Source organism: Dermacentor variabilis, chromosome 5 (genome assembly GCF_050947875.1).
Source record: "Dermacentor variabilis isolate Ectoservices chromosome 5, ASM5094787v1, whole genome shotgun sequence".
Taxonomy (NCBI): domain Eukaryota; kingdom Metazoa; phylum Arthropoda; class Arachnida; order Ixodida; family Ixodidae; genus Dermacentor; species Dermacentor variabilis.
In genome coordinates this window covers 50,127,202-50,148,569 of record NC_134572.1, presented here as the reverse complement: position 1 = coordinate 50,148,569, position 21,368 = coordinate 50,127,202, and the positions used below count along the sequence as shown (strand labels likewise).

The following is a 21,368-nucleotide window of genomic DNA, read 5'->3' as shown; positions in this document are numbered from 1 at the left end:
TACGGTCTTTCTCACAAGAGCGGCTCGTGATGCATTTAAAGTGACACATTGCTCATTACAGTTCCAAATCATTTGGCCAACTTAGTTTTTAATATTTGCTTACAGAATGAAGATTTCAGAACCATTGAGAAAACAATTGTATGCCAAGCTTCAACATGCCTTTGCCACTGTGACATTTACCCTGGCAAAAAGATACAGGAGCAAGTGTTCTACCTTTTGGAAGAGTACCATGACAGCTCAGGCAAGTAGCTGGATGATTTTTTTTCTTTTTTAACTAAATGTAGGTTGAAACGTTTCTTTTAGTTTGTATGTGCATTGGCTTACATATAATAATGAGAGAGCAAAAGCTGTCATTACACCTTCACACCACGTACAATACATGGGTACAATAACTTTGGGAAAGTGTGCTGTCAGCTAGTCATAATTGCCTTCTACAAGGATGGATATGCTGCAGTATTTGGGGTTAAGAAAATGCAGGCTGACTAAGTGGCTAGCTTGTACTTTTATGGCACAGCTCAAGTGTGCAAGACTAATTGAAGACTTCACCGATCAGTAGTAGTCCTTATAGCATAAAATACAACTGAGCTAAAACTAATGTGGCTAACAAAGACTTAACACTTTGTGGTCACTAGTAGCATTGTCATCTGACATTGGAAGGAAAAGGCAGATCCACTTCTAACGGTGCCTCACGAGCACTTATGCACCTATCATTTTGTGCAAAGTCTGTTCTTTAAGTTGAAAAGCTTTTTAAATATGTGTTATCTATATTGTTTGTTTTCTTTTAAGTAAAGAGCAACACAAGCCCTATCAGGCACATCTATAGCACATTTTGTATTTTTCTAGCAGAGGTAAATGTGGCATTCTTCCAGAACTCTGAGCACGAAGGATAAGCAGAATCGAGAAACTCAGTCTTTTGTTACTTACAACTGCATGAAGCAAACAGACAATTAAGCCCAGGAAATAATAGGGAAAATTAACTCTCCTTACACTTAAAATGTAGAAATAACAAGAAAATGGGATATGAACGTGGCCGAAGAGGCCACTTGCCACTGGTAGGAGGCAGCCAGTTGCCAAGTGCTTCATTGTATATGTGAAGGAATGGCTCCAAGATCAGACCCCCATGCACATTCTGAGCAAAAAGAGAAGTTGTATGACAGGTTTCAACGTGACTGACCGCTTGCAAGCCCGTGCATTCACAGGCTTCTCTCATGCTCAGAAAAACATTTTTATGTTGCACGTAACAGAAAGCTGTATCGGGAATTTTTCATGCTGCAACACAATTTTCTCATTGACACTTTTCACATAATTATAATATTTGAAAAGTTTATTAATTAGTTAAGACTAATTATGTAATCAGTATGAATCCAAAAAGTAATCTGAGCATCTCCAGGCGATGGCAAACAACTTTACCTTTGCTCTGTCCAGCTACGTCGCATTTACATTTTTTTAATGTGTGGCTAAGGTTATGTGGGACACTGTGTATATCTGATGCGATGTCATCATAGCAATATACAGTAAACTGTAAAGATTCTTGAATAAAAACAAAAGATGCATCCAATAGCCACCTTTAGGACTGGTTAAGTGCGAACTGACTTAAAATACAAAAGTGCTTTCTTTTTCATGGACTTTCATTACTAAAATTTAACAAACACAAATGCGGCTCTAATCCTCAGGGCATCAGGAACATCTGGAGAGCTTTCTGCGGAAGTGTGCCGACTGCATAAAGCAGCGCTTTGACGCCGGGGAGGAACAGGTGTCTCTTCTGGAGGTGCTGTCACACTCATTCGACATCCTCCGGGCACGCTTTGCAAGGGTGTCCATCGCCAGTCGTGATCTCTTTGTGCTGCTCAACATACTCAAGTACTTCACCCAGTCCACGTCCATGGCAACAGTGAGTTTTGCTGCAGCCATTCAGCAATCATTGTTACTGGGGCATATCTAGCTTTTGATGCACGCTATATATAGTTAGTCAGAGGTGCCTGAAGATACAACTCATTTGCTTTTTCTACATGTGTACTGAGGCTCCTGATCCACTGTTAAGGGACTATTTTCTGTAATTGCTCTGTAGTAAAAGTGTAGGATTTGTAATTAAAATATACCTAACAACATATACCATAAAGAATGAAAACTGCCAAAGGACATGCTGTACTCTCAACTAAACCTTATGTCGAAGCTGATGGTAGCCGATTGGCTTTTTAATTATTAGTTTATATGAATTTGTTACTTTTCATCTTCTAATCTACATGCTTAAACCATTGCCTAGGGTAAGAGGCTCATTTGAGAGTACTGTGCCTGTCCTGTCACATCTTTTGTTCATTCTAGCGTCCACGTTTAATGCCGCTTACTTCAGTCATGCATCCAAGCCAACTCACCTTTGCAACACTCTGTGGAATATTGAGCAAATCAACAACAGTGAGATGGGGGCCTTGAATGAAAAATGCTAGTTCTTAAGAGAAAATTTATTTTGTTTTATTAACTGTGGCCTTTTTGAACGTGCAGTCATGTACAGCAGTAGCATCTGTGTAGCAAAGTAATAAGCTATTTTCATTTTTTGCCATTGGTGACTTGTTGCATGTTGCCATTCAGTGTCACCTCATGCAGTTTACAGAACAGTGCTTTATTCCTTCAGGTTCAGCAGGTGTGTTCTAAATTAAATCAGTGTATTGCTGAAATGTCATAGTGCCTAATGACTGGTGAGTGTTCAGCTGCTTCAGCATGATCAAACCGTGCCTTGTTAGCAGGCCATTTTACAACAGAAAAGTTAGCTTGTTGCATGGATTTTGCTCTCACATGTATTGCTCTCACAATTTTGATCTCACTTGTTTGGTCATCTGATATTGTCGACATGCTGAGACTTGTCAGTAAAATGTCTGGCCTCTCGTTTTTCCCTATGTGCCAGCACTGTCAGCAAAAATATGAGTGATTTAGATCAGCTCTTTGCCTTAGATTGTTAACATTCTTATTCGGCTCACTTCTGCAGCTTGCTGAGTGTCAATGGCCTTGAAGGTCACTGATCAGAACTGGCATGTGTCCAGCAGTGCCGCTTGCGTTTAAAGATAACAGGAGGAGGAAAAAACACGCTGTAGAGGGTTCATTGAGTTTTAATAAGACGATGTGGCAGTCAGTGCACGTAACTCTTTCCCGCTTAGCACGTTGACTCTCCACTGAATTGACATGGTCACTGTTTGTAAACATAGAGGTATGCCATTAGTCATTTGTGCCAGACGCACTTCCTGTTGGGTATTGTTTATTATGCTTGACGAACTTTACAAGGCTGTGTATTAAATTGTAATTGAATAACAAAAAATAGCTACCTTGGAAATAATGGTTGAACAAACAGCACTAATCTAGCAGAAATAAAAGCTGTGGTTTATGAAAAACCAGCATTTATTGTCTTAGTCAATGTTATTGAACTGTAGTGTTTGCTTCAGTTCCTTGGTTGTGGGTTTCATTTTTTTCTTCATTTTATTGTGAATGTTCAAATGATAGAACTCGGAAGCTGAATTTGGCATGTTGCTTATAGTTTCCTCATTTTTTGGTTTCAGTAACTGGTTTACAGTGTTTTAAGGTTGTATGAGATAGCTATTGCCCAACTAAAATGTTTGCTTTTTGGTTTAGGAGGTTTAGCCTTACACGTCAGACCACTGGTGTAATAATTGGATAGCAGTAAGAAAGGCCTTTCTACTAATTATAATAATGATCATAAGTGTTACAAGTGCATTGTAATCCTTCCCAGTACCGAATGTTTTGTTGGCTTGGTGCATTCCTGTGAAGTGGGCTGTGCTCAACATTTCACAGGCGATGCTGGACTTCAGCACCCCGTCAGGCACAGGTGACCTTCGGAGCTTCCAAGAAAGCCTGCTGGGCTCACCGCTCTGCGTGTCGTGCCTGCCACGCAGGGAAACAGACCCCTTTGAGTTCTTTGAGACACCTTCTCAGTCCACCATGCAGGAGCATTCCATCACAGAAAGTAACCTCTGGCTGGTAAATAGTTCTTTTTATATGGCATAGTTGGGACGTTCTTGGTGTAAAGTGTTTTGTGCATAGAATAATGCTTTTGCGGGAAAATTGAAATGTTAGAATAGGCTTGACAAAGAAAACTAAAGCTTAAACAAAAAAGAGCCATAAAAATGTAACTTCTTCAAACCACTATGCTTGAATGGTCCACGGCACTTTTTATGGCATTGTGCAGAGATGCTTGAATCTTTTCTGAGGTGGGAAGCAGCATTTTAACTTTTGCCTGCATGCGCCTGTCTTGATCATTCTCTTGTTTGGCAACGACTCTGTACAAGAGAAAAATAAATATCAAACCAGAATACCGAGTCTGAGCAAGGCTTTATGGCTGCCTTCATGTTAGAAACAAAATGTCAGCAGTTTCACCCTAAGTGCGAAGAAGTGGCATCAATTAATTGCTAACAACTCTGGAGAACCACCATCTTGCGATTCTTCCCTTTTGTTTGTGCTCAATGTCTTTTTTGACAGTCCGTAAACTCCATGACAGTACCATTTTAGACACGAAAAGAAATTGTACTGGAGGCCATTCTAACAACTCCTTGTAGAAAGAGCATCGTTTTTATACATTTGCATTTGTTGGAGACTACCGCAGCACTCTGTACTTGAAGCGACATGTGCTTCAGCAACAGGGTTGTTATCTTGTCATGTGGTGGCACTGAGCTTCATGGGGGTAAAATTCTGTTGCACAAACTGCAAGTGGTTTCATTCGATGCTCTATGGTAACTCATATCTCTGAGGTAGAGTGTTTGACTTGTACCCTAAAGTTCTCAGGTAATACCTTCTGATCTTCCTAAGCTACTATTTTTTTCCCAGTGCGATTTCTAGGATGCCCTACGCGGTGTCAATCACTGGTAAGAGCCTGTAGAAAAACTAGTGTTGTTTTGACATGCAACTGAGCAAAGCCACATTTTTTTGTACAGTAATTAGAGAAATAGCAGTTACGGCAACTCTTGTATTTTTTTGTGTGTTTTTGTGTCTCTGTCATCGAGAGGTATCAAGGAGGCTATGGCAACAAATTTTATGCTTGCAGCCACTGAAAGGGCTCACTGCCGACATGCACAACATCTTCTACACCCTATTGAGACTGTCTGCAGAGACCCGCAACAAGACGCTGACGTGGCTTGGTCACTGTATCGAGTCCTGTGCAGGTGAATGCAGCAGTTTACTATCTACTTATTGAAATGCACAATTTGCAAAGGCCATACCCGTGCTCTTTGATCATGCTTTGCTTTAACATTGCCTCAGTGCTGTCAGCTACACTAAAGAATATACAGTCTGGGCCAGTACTTTATAAATGCTTCACGAGTTTCTGTTCAGTTCCCCAAACTGGTACTCATAGTACCATATTTCTGCCATGTAGTCTGCCCCCGTATTTAACCCATACCTTTAATGGTCATTGCTCGAGGCACGGAAACCACCTGCCACGTTGGTGCAGTGGCTATGGTGCTCTGTTGCCGATCGCAAGGCTGCAGGCTTGATTCCCAGACACAGCGATCGCACTTGGGTGTGGACAAACTGCAAAAATGCCCATGTACTTAGCTTGAAGTGCATGTTAAAAAAACCCAGGTTACTTGAGACAATTTTTGGTGCAAGGTAAAATGGTAGAAACAATCGCTTTTCATATGTCCAGCCATCCCCACTTTAACTGTTGCTTCGTGTTGAAATGCGTTGCTGCAAAATTGCATTTAAGGGTAAAATTTGCCTATGACTTGCACAATAAAACACAACAGGTGGAGCATGTGGCCTCCATCACATGCAGTGCTGCCCGTGGATGCCTCTGGAAGGAGGATGCTTTGTTGTGGTATATTGCTAGGGCAAGAGCGTTTGTGGAACAAAATTATTGCTTCCAGTTGCCAGCAAGCGGGTATGTAGTTCACCACAGACCTAACTGTCACGGCTGTTTGACTCATTTCATTCCGTGAGTGCTGTATTGCATGAAATTTTTTGATCCACGTTAACACACAGGAACATATGATGCTCACCACATTTACTCTATTCTAACACACCCTCTATTGTAATATGCAGCCAATTTTTGATGGCTAGAAAGGGAAAATGTGATTCCCATGATTTAAATGCATACCCCAGTTTTTATATTTTATAAAATGCAAAATGAATTATTGTTTCATTATTATTCAGTATATTTACATTTTTATATTTTTAATATTAATTTTTATATTTAAAAAATGCAGAGTTAGTTGTTGGTTATATCCTTCCACATATTCATGATAAGAGAGAGAACTAACGATTTGTTGGCACTTGGAAAAAGATGTTTTCCATCCGAGCCACATTAGAGCGTGCACTACTTGTCACTATTCAAGGCCTCCTTTTCACTATCAACTGCCCAGAGAACATCATGTTTGGTTCCGTTTGTGGAATAGTCTGCATTTATTAAACTCCTTATAGACCTTGCAGTATGGCCTTCAGGATTGGAAGGTGATATTTCAACTCCACCTATTGCAGTTTTAGTTTTATACTCGATTCTAGTGTGTATGCCTTAACTTAGTGAATTTTTCCAGAAAAAGTCCACCTTGTGCTGAGTCATGGCACAGGCTGTATATTTGCAGCGTGAAGAAAGAAGAAAATAACAGCATTAGAAACACACATACTTTCCAGTGCTTGTCTCTACCCTCATCTTTTCAACACTTTGAATTATCATTGCTTCCCAGACAGCCCAGCTCACCATTCGATATCTAAACATACATTGCTGCATAGCATGCTTGCTTTTGCTGGAAGCCTGTGTAACTTTATAGGTCGTAGTAATCACTTTGTCAGCATACCTGAAGTTTAACCTATATTTAACAAAGCCTGACGCAGCAAATTACTAGGTGTAACAAAGTGAACTAGAACTGTGGGTGGCTATTCTTTATTAAAATAGAAATTATGCTTCAGTTTGAAACAAAAAGGGGAAGGTCTGACTTGGCATCTGTTTTATCAAAGGTGGATAAATTTGTAAGTTTGAGGAAGTAACAAGTGGTCATTTTTCCTGATGTGCCATGAAGTTATATTTGTGACATAAAACTGTGAATGCTAATTTGTTAGACTTTAAAAGCATAAAGCTTTATACTACAATTGTTAAAAGAAGGGAGCTCTGGCACTATAATCATTCATCCACCACGAGCGTCCTACTTAGTACTAGTAACACAGAGGTTTGTCTACAACTTGTCATGGATCCATTGTACATTGCAACATCTTTTATTTGCCTTTGTAGTTCACTTGTGCTGAATTCAATCACTCACTCACAATCAATCACTTGTGCTTTAAGTTTTACTCGCTTCATTATATAATTTCTAGTGTATAAATTACACAGCTTGACCTATATGTGTGTCTAAATCTAGATGATATTTGGTTTGTAATGCTCACCATGCATACTGATTTATTTTATATTCTAAGCAGTTACTCTTCTTTGGTATGTCTTAGAAGCACTGAATCATAATTGCAGCCTAAATGAGACTAATGATTGCCACACAATGCTTTTGCAATGAAGAATGAGCCTCCAAGAAGGTTCACAAATATACACAAGGTCGAAAGTCAGATGGATGATGCTTAACAACACCATGCACTGGCACATCTTCCCATGCCTTGCAAAACTTGCAAAGCTATTCTTACAACTGCATGCGACGATTAGTGCCATATTTTTCTATAGTAGTCGTAGTACGAAACTTTTATGTTCAACCCGCAGTAGCTATGACAGCCTGCTGCTGACCTTGGGGTGGCGTGTTCTATTCCCGGCCGTAGTGGCTGCACTTCAGTGGGCATGAAAGGCAAAACGCTCGTTTAGTTAGAGCTAGGTTCACATTAGGGAAACCTAGGTGGTCAAAATTAATCTTGAGCCATCCGCAATGGCGTCTCTCATGGCCGCAGTGTCGCTTTCAGATGTTAAACCTCATGAACCAATTAATCAATCGATCATGTTCAAAGGTGACAGACTTGTGCCTAAGTGTGTTGCCACGTATGTCTGCCATCTGACATTTTGATCCCAACTACCTCCTGCACACAGACAGAGGCAAGCTGTGGAACAGTCAGGTGTCGGAACTGTTCCTGACGATGCAGAGGGGTGACGGCTTTGCCCTGAACCTGGGCGCTGTGCTGCTGCGGCTAGCACGGCCTTTCTCCGAGCCTTGCTCGCCCAAGCTGCTCAAGGTCGATTACCGGTACTGCTCCGTCGAGCCGCAGTCAGAGGAACAAGCTTCAAGCCTTAGCCTACACCTTCGTGGTAAGCTCTTGCACTTCAAAAGCATGAACTGGGACCTCCACATACTGGAATCCTATGACTGGAATAGTGCGGCCTTGGTGGTGGAAGGGCTAAAATGGCTGGTAGTACGTATTAGCAAATACACGGTGTCATTCTCAAGCGTGCTTCCTTTGTAGTGCTTATGATACTGTTGCTGTTGATGTACATACCATGTTCTCTTTTGTTTGGTATTTTAACCAGTATTTACCCAGTTTAATGCAGTAAGGGCCATTCATTGACATTGGCTGCCTTAAAATTTCAGAATTGTCAGCAAGATAACTGCAAAAACCTACTATGTACTTCAAACGACAGTTCAGTAGTGTGACAATATGAAGCATTCATGCAAGTATTTGTCAAACACTAACCTGTTACATATTCCTGTTGCAATAATCATGTTGCCAATGTCTTTGCCACATTTCCAACATGCTAGAAATTGCTGCAAGAACAGGACAGCATATGTTTCCTTTTGTTCCACTTAGGAAGATCCTGCTCTGCTGCTTGTGACTTATTCCATAATCTCAGCTGTGTGATGGTTTCACTGAGCCAGTAAGTACAGTCATCATCGAAAGTTTACAGACTGAGATCTGCAAAAAAGCTGAACATTTCCACAGTCTGTGCATGTGGCCCGGTATATGGATTTCCAGTCTGTACTAGAGCAATGCCTTCGAGTGATGAAACAGACCGTTGCTCAAGCAGATGTTTCGTTCTTGTCACTCGGTTATGGAAATACAGAATTTTTGCTTGTCGTCTGGAAGTGCTACGTGTGACTAGCCAATAGCGCAAGGCCGGAATAGAATGTACACCAGTCAAGTACTATACCAGTCGTCGTACACAATGAGTAAGCAACCGAATTTTTTTGCGTGAACAGATAAAGAACCTGCTGCAAGACCTTCAGAAATATTTTATGCTGCACTGCACAGCAAAAGAAATCAACTGAAATTATGAGATCAAACATCACGCCACTTTCGGTGCCTATTTGCTGCCCTGATACCAGCAACGATGGAGAGCTGTCACTCAAAGTCGTCCATTGCGTCACTTGTTACCGTTGTGTGCAAAATCACTTACATGGGGTTTATATTTTACTTAGCTTTTGGTTTCTTAAAAAAACTCAATTAGCTTAGCTTCCATATATGACAACCTCCCATTTGCCTAAACATAGAAGAGAAAAGCAAAAGAACAAGTTAAATTTAATACCCTGTGGCCTATTTCTTTTTTTTTTTTCTGTTGTAAAAGCTTCTCTAATTTTTTTTTTCTATTCCCCACTTGAACTAATGTGCATGAAAATGTTGGACTATGTTCAGAAGCCCTCTTACTTGTTAGTGCTCTGTCTCCATAGCTTTCCTTTTATTGGCTCAAGAATGTTGCTCGCAAATATAGTGTATGCAAGCAACGCACTGTTGTACAGCTTTACTGGCTATGTAACTACCAGACTGCTTGGAAATTCAACATTTCATAAGGTCCTGCAGTCCGTACAATTTTGATGCAAACTGTACACCATATCTCTTGTCTTGCAAATGGTGATTAAATAGTTATATGCCGAAGAACTTTCACAAAAGCTTGCAGTGTTATAACAGCAGCCTGGATGATGCAGGGCTTACCAAAGAAACATGCCTTGTGCCTCGGGAAGAAGGTGACACTGCCCAGCCCCCTGTTACCAGCTTCAACTTCCCAACTGAGTGTTTCTTTGCCTGCCATCGGGTGCTTAGTCTCGGCTTTCGTGTGGTGCATGAACGGCTTGCCAGGCTGAGCCAGGACCTGAACCGAGTTCGCAGGTACTGTCAACAAAACTCGCTTTATTTATTTTGTTTTATTTGGTGCATTGGTTGTACAGTTTGAAAACATGACTAGTTGATGGGGTTCCATGTCCCAAAAGAACACCAGGAGATTCGTCATTGGCAGGCCTGGGGCTAACGTTGACCATCTGTGTTTAATTAATGTGCGCTTGAAGCTAAGTACACATGGGTGCTTTCTGATTAAAACTTCCAATGGAATATGACTGCAACTACCAGCTATTGAACCTGTGACCTTGAAGCTAATGCACATGAATGGTATATGACCACAGCTACCAGGAATTGAGCCTATTACCTTTTGCCCAGTAGCAGAATTAAACAATAACATGAATAGCAGGTAATGTTTTATTGCTTGATGCAGTTTTTGTAACCTGACTCATTTTGTTCGACTCTGTGTACTGAGGGTTTAAAAAGTGGGTTTCTTCGTGAGGTTTTGGGGGCTTTATGGGCTGAAATTTGAACGTCAAGATGGGGGGGGGGTAGTGCCAAGGAAAGGTAAGTTCAGGGCTAGTAGCACTACATTCGAGGAACAGTCAGTCACTATTGCTGCAAATGTTCAGGAGAAAAAAAAAAATTGAAATGGCTTATACACATCATAAAAATATATGGGAACAGTAAGGAAAGAATGCACTGACAATAAACAATAAGGAAGGGGAGAGGGGAGGAGTGCTCTAGTACCAAGAAGAAATGAGATCAGCTCGGGAATAGGTGGTAAGGTGAGGTCAAGGAAGAGAGTATCTAGTCACCAGAAACAGCAACTCCATACAGGTGGTGTGGTCAACAAAAAGTGGTCAGAAATAGATGTATGCGCATGCCTTTGCTTCTGCTTTAGCACCTGTTTGATAGAACAGTGGGCTTGCTGCTTTCTCTTTGCCGGAGTGTTCACCTGCTAGCATAGATCCTGAGCTGACACCTTATAAAGAAGTGCCATTCAGTTGCCTTGAAGTGGTGGAAGCAGACGCACCCATACTAATATGCATGCTGCTTTCATTATTTAAGCATAAGAAACTTCTGTAGACATTGATTGATTGACATTGAGGGGCCATGCTCCTATACATTTCATGATGTACAGCATTTCCTCAGCATGTTCTTGAAATGCTGACCTGCTTCCATCAGAACAGCTTTCTGCATGCTTAGACAGTAAGAAAATCTGTTTCTTCACAGCTTCTGTGTTCCAGACATATGTTCTGATCTGTGCAGCGATGCTACATAAAATAAGTGCCCCTTCATTGCGTTTTCTGGCTTGATAGATGTTTGGTAATATGCGAGTTACTTGATTTCAAGCAATTTTCATCTACTATGATGGATAATGTCTTGCTTTGTTTTTTGTTACCACTCCTTACAGGGTGTATGAGGAGACGCGTGCTCAAGGGGGCGAGTCTTCAGAGGTGGGCCGTAGGCTGCAGGAAAACATGGAAAAAGGTGCTCGCAGATGTCTTCTTTTGAAATTGCTCAAGTGACTCTTCTGCCTAACTGCCCTTCCACTTTTATTTAAAAGGATGCTTAAGAGAAGGAGTAAAACAGTTTGGACCGATAGTTTTCTTTCAACACTTTAGCTGTTCGAAGTATTCTTCAGCTGATAAAGTATTCTTTCAGTCTTCAGCTCCAGCTGTCTCAAGGTGGGAACTCGAAAGTGCACTGACACTTATGACAAAAGACACTGAGGTGCAAAACCTTCAAGGTGGACTGACATAATATTTTTGACTATTCATTTTTTTTCTTCTGTTAAATGAAAGTCCAGTACCTCTAAACCCAACAAAAGATACTGTCAGGCCTCAAAGTGCCCTACATAACTTATTATAATAGTTTTTCTACAGAATTGCACCCCAAATGACACACTCTCGAGACTTTGTGTGCCTACAGAAAGTTGTTTTTTTAGACGTAGAGCTAGAAAGCCTTACTTGCTGAAGCCAATTCAAATACACCCATAGTTGTTGAAAAAAAATGCAGCTCGGCCTTCTCTTTGTTCAGGCATGACACGTTTCCTGTCGCTGAAGGCGGCTCTGCTGGAGCCAGCCTCCCTCGAGCAGATGCTGCGGTTCCATGTGGCATCAGCAACGTGGCTCTGTCATGTAGCCACTGATCCGGACTTGAACTCATACCAACCACTGGTGTTGCCCTTTCCCGAGCATGGTAGCGGCCGCCTGGCTCTCGTGCCCGAGTTTGTGGTGGAGAACATTTGTGACTGCATCGTGTTTGTCAAGAGGTTCAGCGAACGCAGTCTAGAGGTTGGTTCTACAATGGTCTATTGTCACCTAGCTGGGATGGTTCACTTGTAGGTAGTGATAAAGGCATGTGGAAAATAAATTGGAAGCAGCTTATTGGGAAAACAGGCGCCCTCAAAGAAAGTAAAGGAAAGAAAACTGAGCCACAGCGATAGCAACAAACAAGGTCAGTGGTTGGTGAATCTAATGTCATTGTTTTTGCATTTTCGATTTTTAGCAAGTGGCACACAGCAAACGTGAATGATTGAGACTGAAAGATTCTTGTGGCACTATGTTATATCAGGCAGCATAGTGGACCTGTGTTTTCCATCAGATTTTACTGTAAACAGCAGTCTTTTCCATAATCAGTGCTAATCTTTTCTGCTTTCTTTTTGTGCCTAAAGACCCCTTACATTCATTAACTGCGAACACCTATGCATCGGTGTTACAGCCTGTTTTGCAGGCATCAAAATGCTTCTTTTGACACATGCGGCAGTTCACCAATACGTTGGGTTGGACCTCAACCTGTTCATAAGTGAGCATATAGTAGTCCTGTTGACATTGGTAGGAATGTTCAGCTTGCCCTTGCCTAATTGCACAATCTCAGCCCTGCCATGATTGTCTCTCAGTTTGTAGGGCAGGACTTGGAACACCTTATGACACTGGTGCTGGTGTTCATGGGCAGCCCACAGCGCATGAACAACCCTCACCTGCGAGCACGGCTGGCTGAGATGCTCGAGGTGCTCATGACCTCCTCCGAAGACGACTCCTTCACTGGAATTGTTCCCTTGTAAGTGCATGTTAAGTAATGGACGTTAGGGACCATGCACTGAGCAGGGTCAGAGAAAGCGTAAGGCATAATGTCAAATGATCAAAAAGCAGCAGTAAAAATTAAAGATCACGCATGGGTAAGTGATACTACAGAGAGGAAAAAGTGGAATTGGGCAGGTGATATAATTAATAGAAAAGATAACAGGCGGCCTATTGAAGTAACAGAATAGGTGCCAATGGAAGAAACACACTTCAGGCTAGCAGAAGATTAAGTGCAGTGATAAGGAATCTTGCTGGCAAAAAGCAGGTTCAGTTTACACAGGGCACAGGTATACTAGTCAGATATCCCAGTGATCCCATAGTGGACCTGCACTTGGCTGATAATAACATGCTGAAGCAGTCTTTACAATAGCAAGGTTGTTTGGCATTGTGATACATTCTTTGCCTAGAGCCGGTTCATTGGCAGTAGCAGTAGTATGTATAATGAGCCTGCAGTGACCTTGTCTGGGTTAAAAGTAGGGTATATAATATGTCTCATTCAGTTTTGTACTAAAGCTATTGTTTTCTGATGTTTGTCTTTCCTGTTTTTATAATCTGAATGGCCAGTGCTACCATGTGTTCTTATGTAAGGCCCCTCTCATAAATTTTGAGAAAGCAGCAAGCCAGGGGTAAACCATTACCATTTGGGTATGGATACCATTATGCAAATGAACGTTGGGTTGGCACTACCACGTCAGTGTGCTCATTGTATGGAAACAGCGCTTTGCATATTCCAATTATATTTCTTCAGACATTCTGTTTTGTTAAGACTTATTCACAGTGCTGCTTTGTAGAGCAAGCATATAACCAAAACTGAAGTTTCAAGTGCCATAAGATATTTGTTAGATTGATCTTTTGACAAATCCGCTGCTGTTTTAGTCCATCACATCTTCCAATTACTGCCGTTTGGATGCTGTAGGCCACACACCCTCAGTTTCTCTATGAAGCTTTGAGTTTTCTTACTAGGAAAAAGTGTGTTCAAAGCACTTGGTTTCATTATGGCAAACTCTTTACGAGTTGAGTCAACACGGTGCATGAAATGTTCTTTTCTCTTATTCACTCAGGAGCAACAGGAAACGGCTCTTCTTGCAGCATCGTTTTGCAATGGAACTTTCGCCAACACTTCTTCATGTTTTTGTGAGCATTGAGATGACTGGACAGAGTGTGACATTTGAACAGAAGTTTCACTACCGGCGTCCAATGTACACCATTTTGGAGCATCTTTGGAACATACCCGGCCACAGGAATAAAATGAAGGTCAGTTGGCTTCTGCCTTTCTGTTGCTGCAGCTCCTTATTTTCTGGATGTCTTTTGTAACAAGGCATATCTTATGGAGCAGCATAAGGTGGGAAGTTCCTGATTGATGCACCAGCTAATGCCCTGCTGAGTCGAGCTTCATAGCGCAATACTTGGGTGGCATTGAAATTTAGCGCGATGCCTAGCAGATGTTTGCTTCTGCAACTATGGCAATGCTATGTCCTGTCAAATGTACGAATGAGCATATGACACTATTAATGCACTTCAATTACATCGTGTTTCTTGCAAAGGCAATTGCATTTGTCTCTGCATTTTCCTTCACATGCTCTTGCCACTTTTACTTCCTGCCTTGTCTTTGCGGTGGCAAGAAAATTTTTTGCGAACAGCTAGTCTAGAAAGAGGAGAGAGAGCATTACAAAGGTACACGGAGTGATGCTGAGGGGCATAGCAAAAAGTAGATACATCATGACATCAAGACAGGTGTTGGACATGCTACATGCATTGTGAGGTAACCAAGTCAGTGTCGATGCCTGTCTTCCTCTGTGGCCAACCAAGTCAGTGTCGTAGCCTGTCTTCCTCTGTGGCCTGTACTTCTAAATTGTAACCATGTCCAACATCATGCAAGGCTTTTCTCTCTCCATCACCTCTTACATGTTGAACAAGTCAGCAAAATGTGTTTTTAGTGATGACTTGGTGCAGCAGTGCAAACCACTTATAATGAGGCTACATGTAACTGAGTATATATTGCTCATAACAAATAGTCATGCTGAGCATTATCACCTTTTTTATTGGCTGTGTGTAGAAATAAACTGCATGTGAGAAGGAAATTACCGTCACTTATCAGATGCAACAGTCACATCTTTTGTCAGTGGAAATGAGTCAATGAAATTAAACTAAACAAATAATGCTGATTTTAGCTGGAGTCATAGTGGATGATTATTTAAGTTTGCTGCACTGTTATTCAAGCAATTTCATGCAATTCGATATACTTCTATCAGCGAATGTAAAGCAACTAGATGCAGAATGGCAGGAGATATTGCTGCCCTTGTGCAAGTGCATAAATATCGTGGACAGCAGTTCTAAGAGCAGTTTAGGTTTAATGATAACCTGTCATACTAATCAAACATTCAAATTTCACTACTAAAGTGGATTGCTTGTTGTGTGCTTATTGTGTTGATAGATTGGTGGCTTATTTCAGCTGGAATTATACATCAGATACCAGATCAAGGATTTAGTGACAAAGCTTCGAATAACAAATGAAAATGCACCACGAAACATTGTCTTTGTTACGAAGTTACCAAAACATTTCTCACTTGAGAGTTACATCACAAAGTAATTTCATGTTTCCTCTATTTTCACTTCATGTAAACACAGTTATGAAATCCCCATGCTTGTTGAATATAGGTGTCAGTTACTCATTTTGATAACAATATCGCTCTTAGGAAGCCATCACCGATGTGCCATTCTTAAAACCTATCTGTTGAACAGGCAACTATATATAGTTCTTGAACATGCATCTCTAATGTTGTGTATGGTTGTGATATTTTATCTTGTTATTTTCTAAATCTGCAGAGTCTGGCTGCTGAAGCAGAAGCAAACATTGAGTGTTCCACGCCTCCCCTTTTTCTGAGATTCATCAACTTGCTCATCAACGACGCTATCTTCCTTTTAGATGAAGCCCTTTCAGTGAGTAATTTACATCTTCACCTCTTGCGTATAACATAGTGCAATAAAGTGTGAGTATAAGCTATTTGCTACAGAGCTGTGTAAAGAGCAACATGTAGAGACCATTGCCTAAATGTTCTGTAAGAAACTGCCTCCTTGTACTATTTAGTTAGGCAGAAAGGTAACTTAATTGTAGATTTGCTTAAGATATACGGACAGCTTATCTTTAATGTCTTATTTTTCATTTCCTCTATAGTGAGAATAACAAGAGCATGTAAGCTAATAAGCATGAAAAAAGCACTAAATAACATGTTTTTCTATGCATCTTGCATGGGTTCTACGAATGAGCTGTTATCTTAATGTCACTTTTGGAATGCCATATTTTACAAGCAGTAAAATGTTGGGGCACCTTGTGTGCCAGGATAACACCACTTGATGCCATTAGTGGGATTATCCAGCTGCATTCCCGGCATTCTGAGTTTCCATTTGTATTGTGTGGTTCTGCACAACTGTACTTGAATGTGTGGAATGTAAATGTTTCATTGTATACAGAAAATTTTGGTGCATCTTAAAGAACCCTGAGTAGTAAAGATTAGTGTCTCTCAAAACTCAGGTGTTGCTTTGAGATATTAAACCTGATTTGTCTGTCTATAAATCAGTCAACCTTATGGTAGAACCTGTTTTGAAGTGTTGGTAACTATTTCTTTTTCAGACAGAGTCACGAGGTTTGGGTCCAAGAACACACTAGTGAAAAAGTCTCTAAATGATGATGATGACTTTGTTGGAATTTTGCTTGTTTCAGTTGTTCCTGGGTGTCTTATTTTTTTATAACTGTAGCCTTAGGTTACCTTCGGTGGCAAGTCGAAGCGCAAAAAGGGAAAACAAATGACCCCCTATTTTCCAAAACACTATCAGATCTCAAGATGGTGGTTTGCCTGGAAAAGCAGCTTTTATGTACTACCTAGATGCCTCACTAATAAGCTTTTTGGCATGTCTTTAGCAGCAGTTGCAATAAACGGAGATGTATAGTATTTCCCATGAGGGATAAAATAAATGGGAGCAAAGCATTGAACTTAGCCAAATACTTTTGAGCAGTTTTACCAGGGCTACTTAATGGCTGTTTACGTCATGAAAGCAGTCACTAAGAAATTCGCTGGGACTCCAAAAAGGCAAAGTTGTCACTAAGGTAACTAAAAGCTCTCTATATTTAGTGGCTTTCTCATTAATTTACCAGCACTGCTGTTGTGTTACTATTTACTTTGGATGAACAATTTGTCGAACACGTTGCTGCAGTACATGAGCCGGCTGCGGGAGCTGCAGCAGCCTGGACAAGCGGCAGAGGCCAACCTGCAGCACCTTGGCATGCTGGCCCACTTCCACAATGTCATGGGCACCGAGACCATCCGCACATTGGCAAGGCTCACGGCCGAGGTGACGTCCATCTTCTGCCATCCCACCATGGTAGACCGCATTGCGACCATGCTCAACTACTTCCTCCTGCACCTCGTAAGTGTCGCCTACTGCAGAGGTCATGACTGTTTCCCACTAAATTTACTAGAGCAACTCCTCGCACTGCAATCGGTCAGCTACCATGGAAATGATGGGTAGTATGTGGATTTGTCCTATATTCATGCTTGTAAGTTCGGGTATTCATTTGGATTTATTTATATGCAATGTCAAAAACATGTTGGCCATGACGTGTTTGTACTTCTTGCATGTTTAGTAGACAAAAGCATGGCCTTCGAGATTCACAAATGTTACTTCGAGGGAACCATCACTGGGAGTTGCAATTTCTATGCCCCTCTACAGTCACCAACTGATATCGGAAGTCCAAAGTACTGGATTCAGCAAAAAATAAGTGACTTTATTAACCACAAGTGACAAAGGTATGCAGTATACTCGGATTGTCACTTTCGAGGAGTGATGGCATTCTTGGCACAGTGTCAAGCACGCTATTTTTCACGTGACTAGCACAAGATGCGTTGTTGTATACGAGCGTTTTCATTTTTGGAACAGTAGCAGGCATGACATCTTATCACTGTGTGGAAATGGTGCTGCCGGTTGACGTGTCTGGAGCTGGTCGCACGAAATATCTCAAACGAAAGTATCTTTGTAAAGTGCTCTTTAAAGAAGACTGCCCAAGTTGCTGCATGCACATGCGCTTGCCTCTGGCCTAAACATTCCGTGGCCACGATTTTCTAGCAAAGCCTTCCATGCTATTCCTCTTCACTAATTTAGTGCTTAGTCAGTGGTCGAAGCGATGCTCCGCATGCGTTATCAACAGGATCAGCCGGCCATGAACAATGGATGTTAACCCTTTACTGCACAATTTTTGTTTCCTCAATTTATTCATGGAGTTGTAGGGAAGCGTAACAGCAGCTGTACTCCCATGGAAACTTACTTTAGCGAATTTCTGTGGTTTGAATTTGCAGAAAAATGGTATGTTGCATATTTGCAACAATGTGCAAATAACGAAGAAGTTGAAAGTGAAAGACAGACTTAGTGTGATTCATACTCGGATGCTTATTTGCACATGACACTCATTGGTGCTTCTATGATTTAGTGTGGAACAAAAAGAAGCACTTGTACATGCTTGTGCAGCACAGGTGGTTCCCACACTTCATACAGTATGTTATGCAGATTCCCGTGCAGCCAGGAAACCATGCAGTTTTCGAATTATTATAAATATTTAGAACATAGAAGCACAGACGTAAGGCTGTGCCCATGACGACGCGACATGGCAACGTGCGGATGCACAACATCCTTTTGAAGAGAAAAAAGGAAATTTGACCAGAAAACATCTTGCTCACATATTGAATCAAAACGGACTTACACTCGTGGTTGTCGTGACTAATTGAAAGGTCACTGCCTTCACTATCGGGAGGAATTTCTCGACCATACCAGCGTTTGGGAGCCAGTTCATTTTTCCGAAGAAAATAAACCGTGTACACGTTGTTGCATTTGTGCAACATAGCAATGTTCCGTCACCAGGAGCAAACTATTCCAAGATAACAATGTTTTTTTTGAATCTAAGGAGTCAGGAGGATGTGGAGCTTAGCGTAAGAATTTTTTTTTGCTTTGTCTTGTGGACAAATACATTTATAATTGGCAAAACTTGCCTATATTACTGCTCGTAGGCGTACACAGCCTCCGCCACGTTTGTTTTGGTAGGAGATGCGAAGGATGAGCACAGATGGCAGCACAAGGCAGCGCGTTTTACAGACCAATGTTGCGGAAATGCAACAACATGTACAGACAGCTCCAAACAGATTTTGCTTCGGTTTTTAACGCCGTTCATCAGAATGTTGCGTAAATGCAACAAGGTGCAGTAAAGGGTTAAGAGTGGCATAGAATCGAATGGAAGACGTTCGTACAAAATAGTGGCCCGTGTCTTGACCATTCTTATGCTGTTGCTACAGGCAGACGAAAGTGCAGTTATTGCATGCGGCAAATTCTCATCAGCAACTACCAGATCGACTAGGCTTTGCTAGTTCCGGTTTCATGGAGCAACAGCGACGTGGCCGATGACCATGCCAGCATCATCTCAAAACGAAAATATCACTATTTCTGCTTCACTCGGTACTCATATTAGCACACAGTCGTGCGGTCAGAGTCTGAATTATTGCACACATGCTCGCTGTAAGGTGTCCCTAATTGCGGTCATCCTAGTACATTACCTCTATGGGGCTAGTGGTGATGCTGTACGTTCCAGGCAATTGTATATTTTTGAAACGCATGAAGGCAATAAGTCTGTGCATGCATAATCATTACAAACTGTTGCATTTTTAACACAGTATTTTCTTGAAAAGCTTGAATTCGCAATGTCAGAAAGTCACTTGAAGCTAGCAGGATGAAGTTTAGTAGGCAAATCCATGTACTACCCATCTTTCTCATGCTGGTTAAATTATGATTTAGCTGAGCTGTCATGGATACCATATTTTTGCACATATAACCTGCACCAAGAATTTTTCCTTTATTTAACAGTTAACTATGGGTGCAGGTTGTGTGTTTATTTTGCCTTGAGGTGTGGCTCCATGGCAGCAAGGCCTGCACTGCAATAAAGCCATATTTGGTTAATGGCCAATTATGGCCGTTAACATAAACATTTTCTTGGAATAGCCCGTGGTCACTGTATATAGTCCATGCACAAGGAAAGAATGTAAAAACGTTGCTTGCACCTCTTAATATTGCAGGTTGGGCCACAAAAGAAGAACCTCAAAGTGAAGGACTTCAGCGAGTACGAGTTCAAACCGCAGGAGCTGGTCCAAAACATCTGCAAAATCTACACTAACCTAGGCTCGGCGGATTCCCAAACAGCTCAGGCATTTTGCATCGCAGTGTCCAGGGATGGCCGGTCATACAGGTGGGCAAGACACCCAGCAGCCAGGGGGGCTAGTTTTGGTTGAATTTAGGCACCTTGAAGCTTTTTAGTTATGCTTGGTCTATCTGCAAAGAAAAAGAAAATTATGTATGGAGTCATCGCAACGCCAGAATAAACGCTAAATCAGTTAAAACTTATATAAAAACTCAATTTTTGTTACTTTTGCAGTAAGTGGTTGATTACTAGAAGAAAAAACAGATGCCCAGCTTCCATTTTTTAAAATTCTGCGCTGAAACTTTGTCGCGTGTTCATCAGTGTGATGGCATGTACTTTCGAAGTATTCTTTCATATTTGGGCCGTAGTGGCGAAGTGGAAGTTCTCTAAACGCTTTCAAGTTCTGCTTTTGTCTTCTTTAGAATACAGCGTCGTCCAAACTAGGCCCAAGCAGATGCCGTCAAAACCCAAGAAATCACGGCAAGCTGGTGTGGGAATTTCAATCCAGCAGCACCATCTGTCTTTTGTTTATCAGTTTTTCTTGGTCTATCAAGCCTTCTCTCATGATAAAATAGCTTTGTTAGTACTGTATTGTGGAATGGTAATATATGAATACAGCTTGACTTATTTTTCTGTTCAGTGTCCCTTTGACTTTCTTGAAGTATGATTTTTAAAGGAACACTAAAGAGAGCGATTTTCTTATGTATTTTAAAATTGCCCTTCTAAAATACCAAGAACACTACTCTTGCCACGAGAAGATGCTTGGCAAGCCAGAAGAGGTGCAAAGAGGAATGACAATGCCATCTTGAAATTCCCACTACAGCTCACCTTGATGAGGCCATCTGCTAAGGCCTAGTTCATTGTTTATTGTCAAAAAATGCATTACATTGGATTATAAATGAACCAAGAATTCATCGTTGGAAGTTTCGGGAACATTACTGAGCCAATGCCGCCCCAATGTGGGAAAAAAAACTAAACAATATTTGAGATCCGTGACATCACCTGATGTACTGGCATTAGAGTTTTGGCGTGAAAATTGAAGAACTGGAAATTTGACCTTCGTTTTATCTTTTAATAATCAA

General features: G+C 41.3%; 2 protein-coding genes across 3 annotated transcripts in view; one reads left to right on the top strand and one right to left on the bottom strand.

Moving 5' to 3' along the window:
- Nucleotides 1-21,368, top strand: part of Ube4A (Ubiquitination factor E4A) — a 34,415-nt gene that overhangs the window by 7,601 nt on the left and 5,446 nt on the right. The window contains exons 5-17 of the mRNA XM_075692445.1: nt 106-241; nt 1,674-1,891; nt 3,799-3,984; nt 5,045-5,162; nt 8,012-8,227; nt 9,837-10,017; nt 11,381-11,457; nt 12,007-12,263; nt 12,869-13,029; nt 14,114-14,306; nt 15,879-15,992; nt 17,265-17,477; nt 20,165-20,334. Of these exons, the coding sequence (XP_075548560.1) occupies nt 106-241; nt 1,674-1,891; nt 3,799-3,984; nt 5,045-5,162; nt 8,012-8,227; nt 9,837-10,017; nt 11,381-11,457; nt 12,007-12,263; nt 12,869-13,029; nt 14,114-14,306; nt 15,879-15,992; nt 17,265-17,477; nt 20,165-20,334 (2,240 nt within the window). The remainder of the gene's footprint in view (nt 1-105; nt 242-1,673; nt 1,892-3,798; nt 3,985-5,044; nt 5,163-8,011; nt 8,228-9,836; nt 10,018-11,380; nt 11,458-12,006; nt 12,264-12,868; nt 13,030-14,113; nt 14,307-15,878; nt 15,993-17,264; nt 17,478-20,164; nt 20,335-21,368) is intronic.
- Nucleotides 17,265-21,368, bottom strand: part of PTPMT1 (protein tyrosine phosphatase, mitochondrial 1) — a 37,236-nt gene continuing 33,132 nt past the window's right edge. The window contains exon 5 of one of the 2 annotated variants that reach the window (XM_075692451.1): nt 17,265-20,417. In XM_075692451.1, the coding sequence (XP_075548566.1) occupies nt 20,380-20,417 (38 nt within the window). In that variant the 3' untranslated portion in view covers nt 17,265-20,379. The remainder of the gene's footprint in view (nt 20,418-21,368) is intronic. The other variant, XM_075692454.1, reaches the window with a different exon arrangement.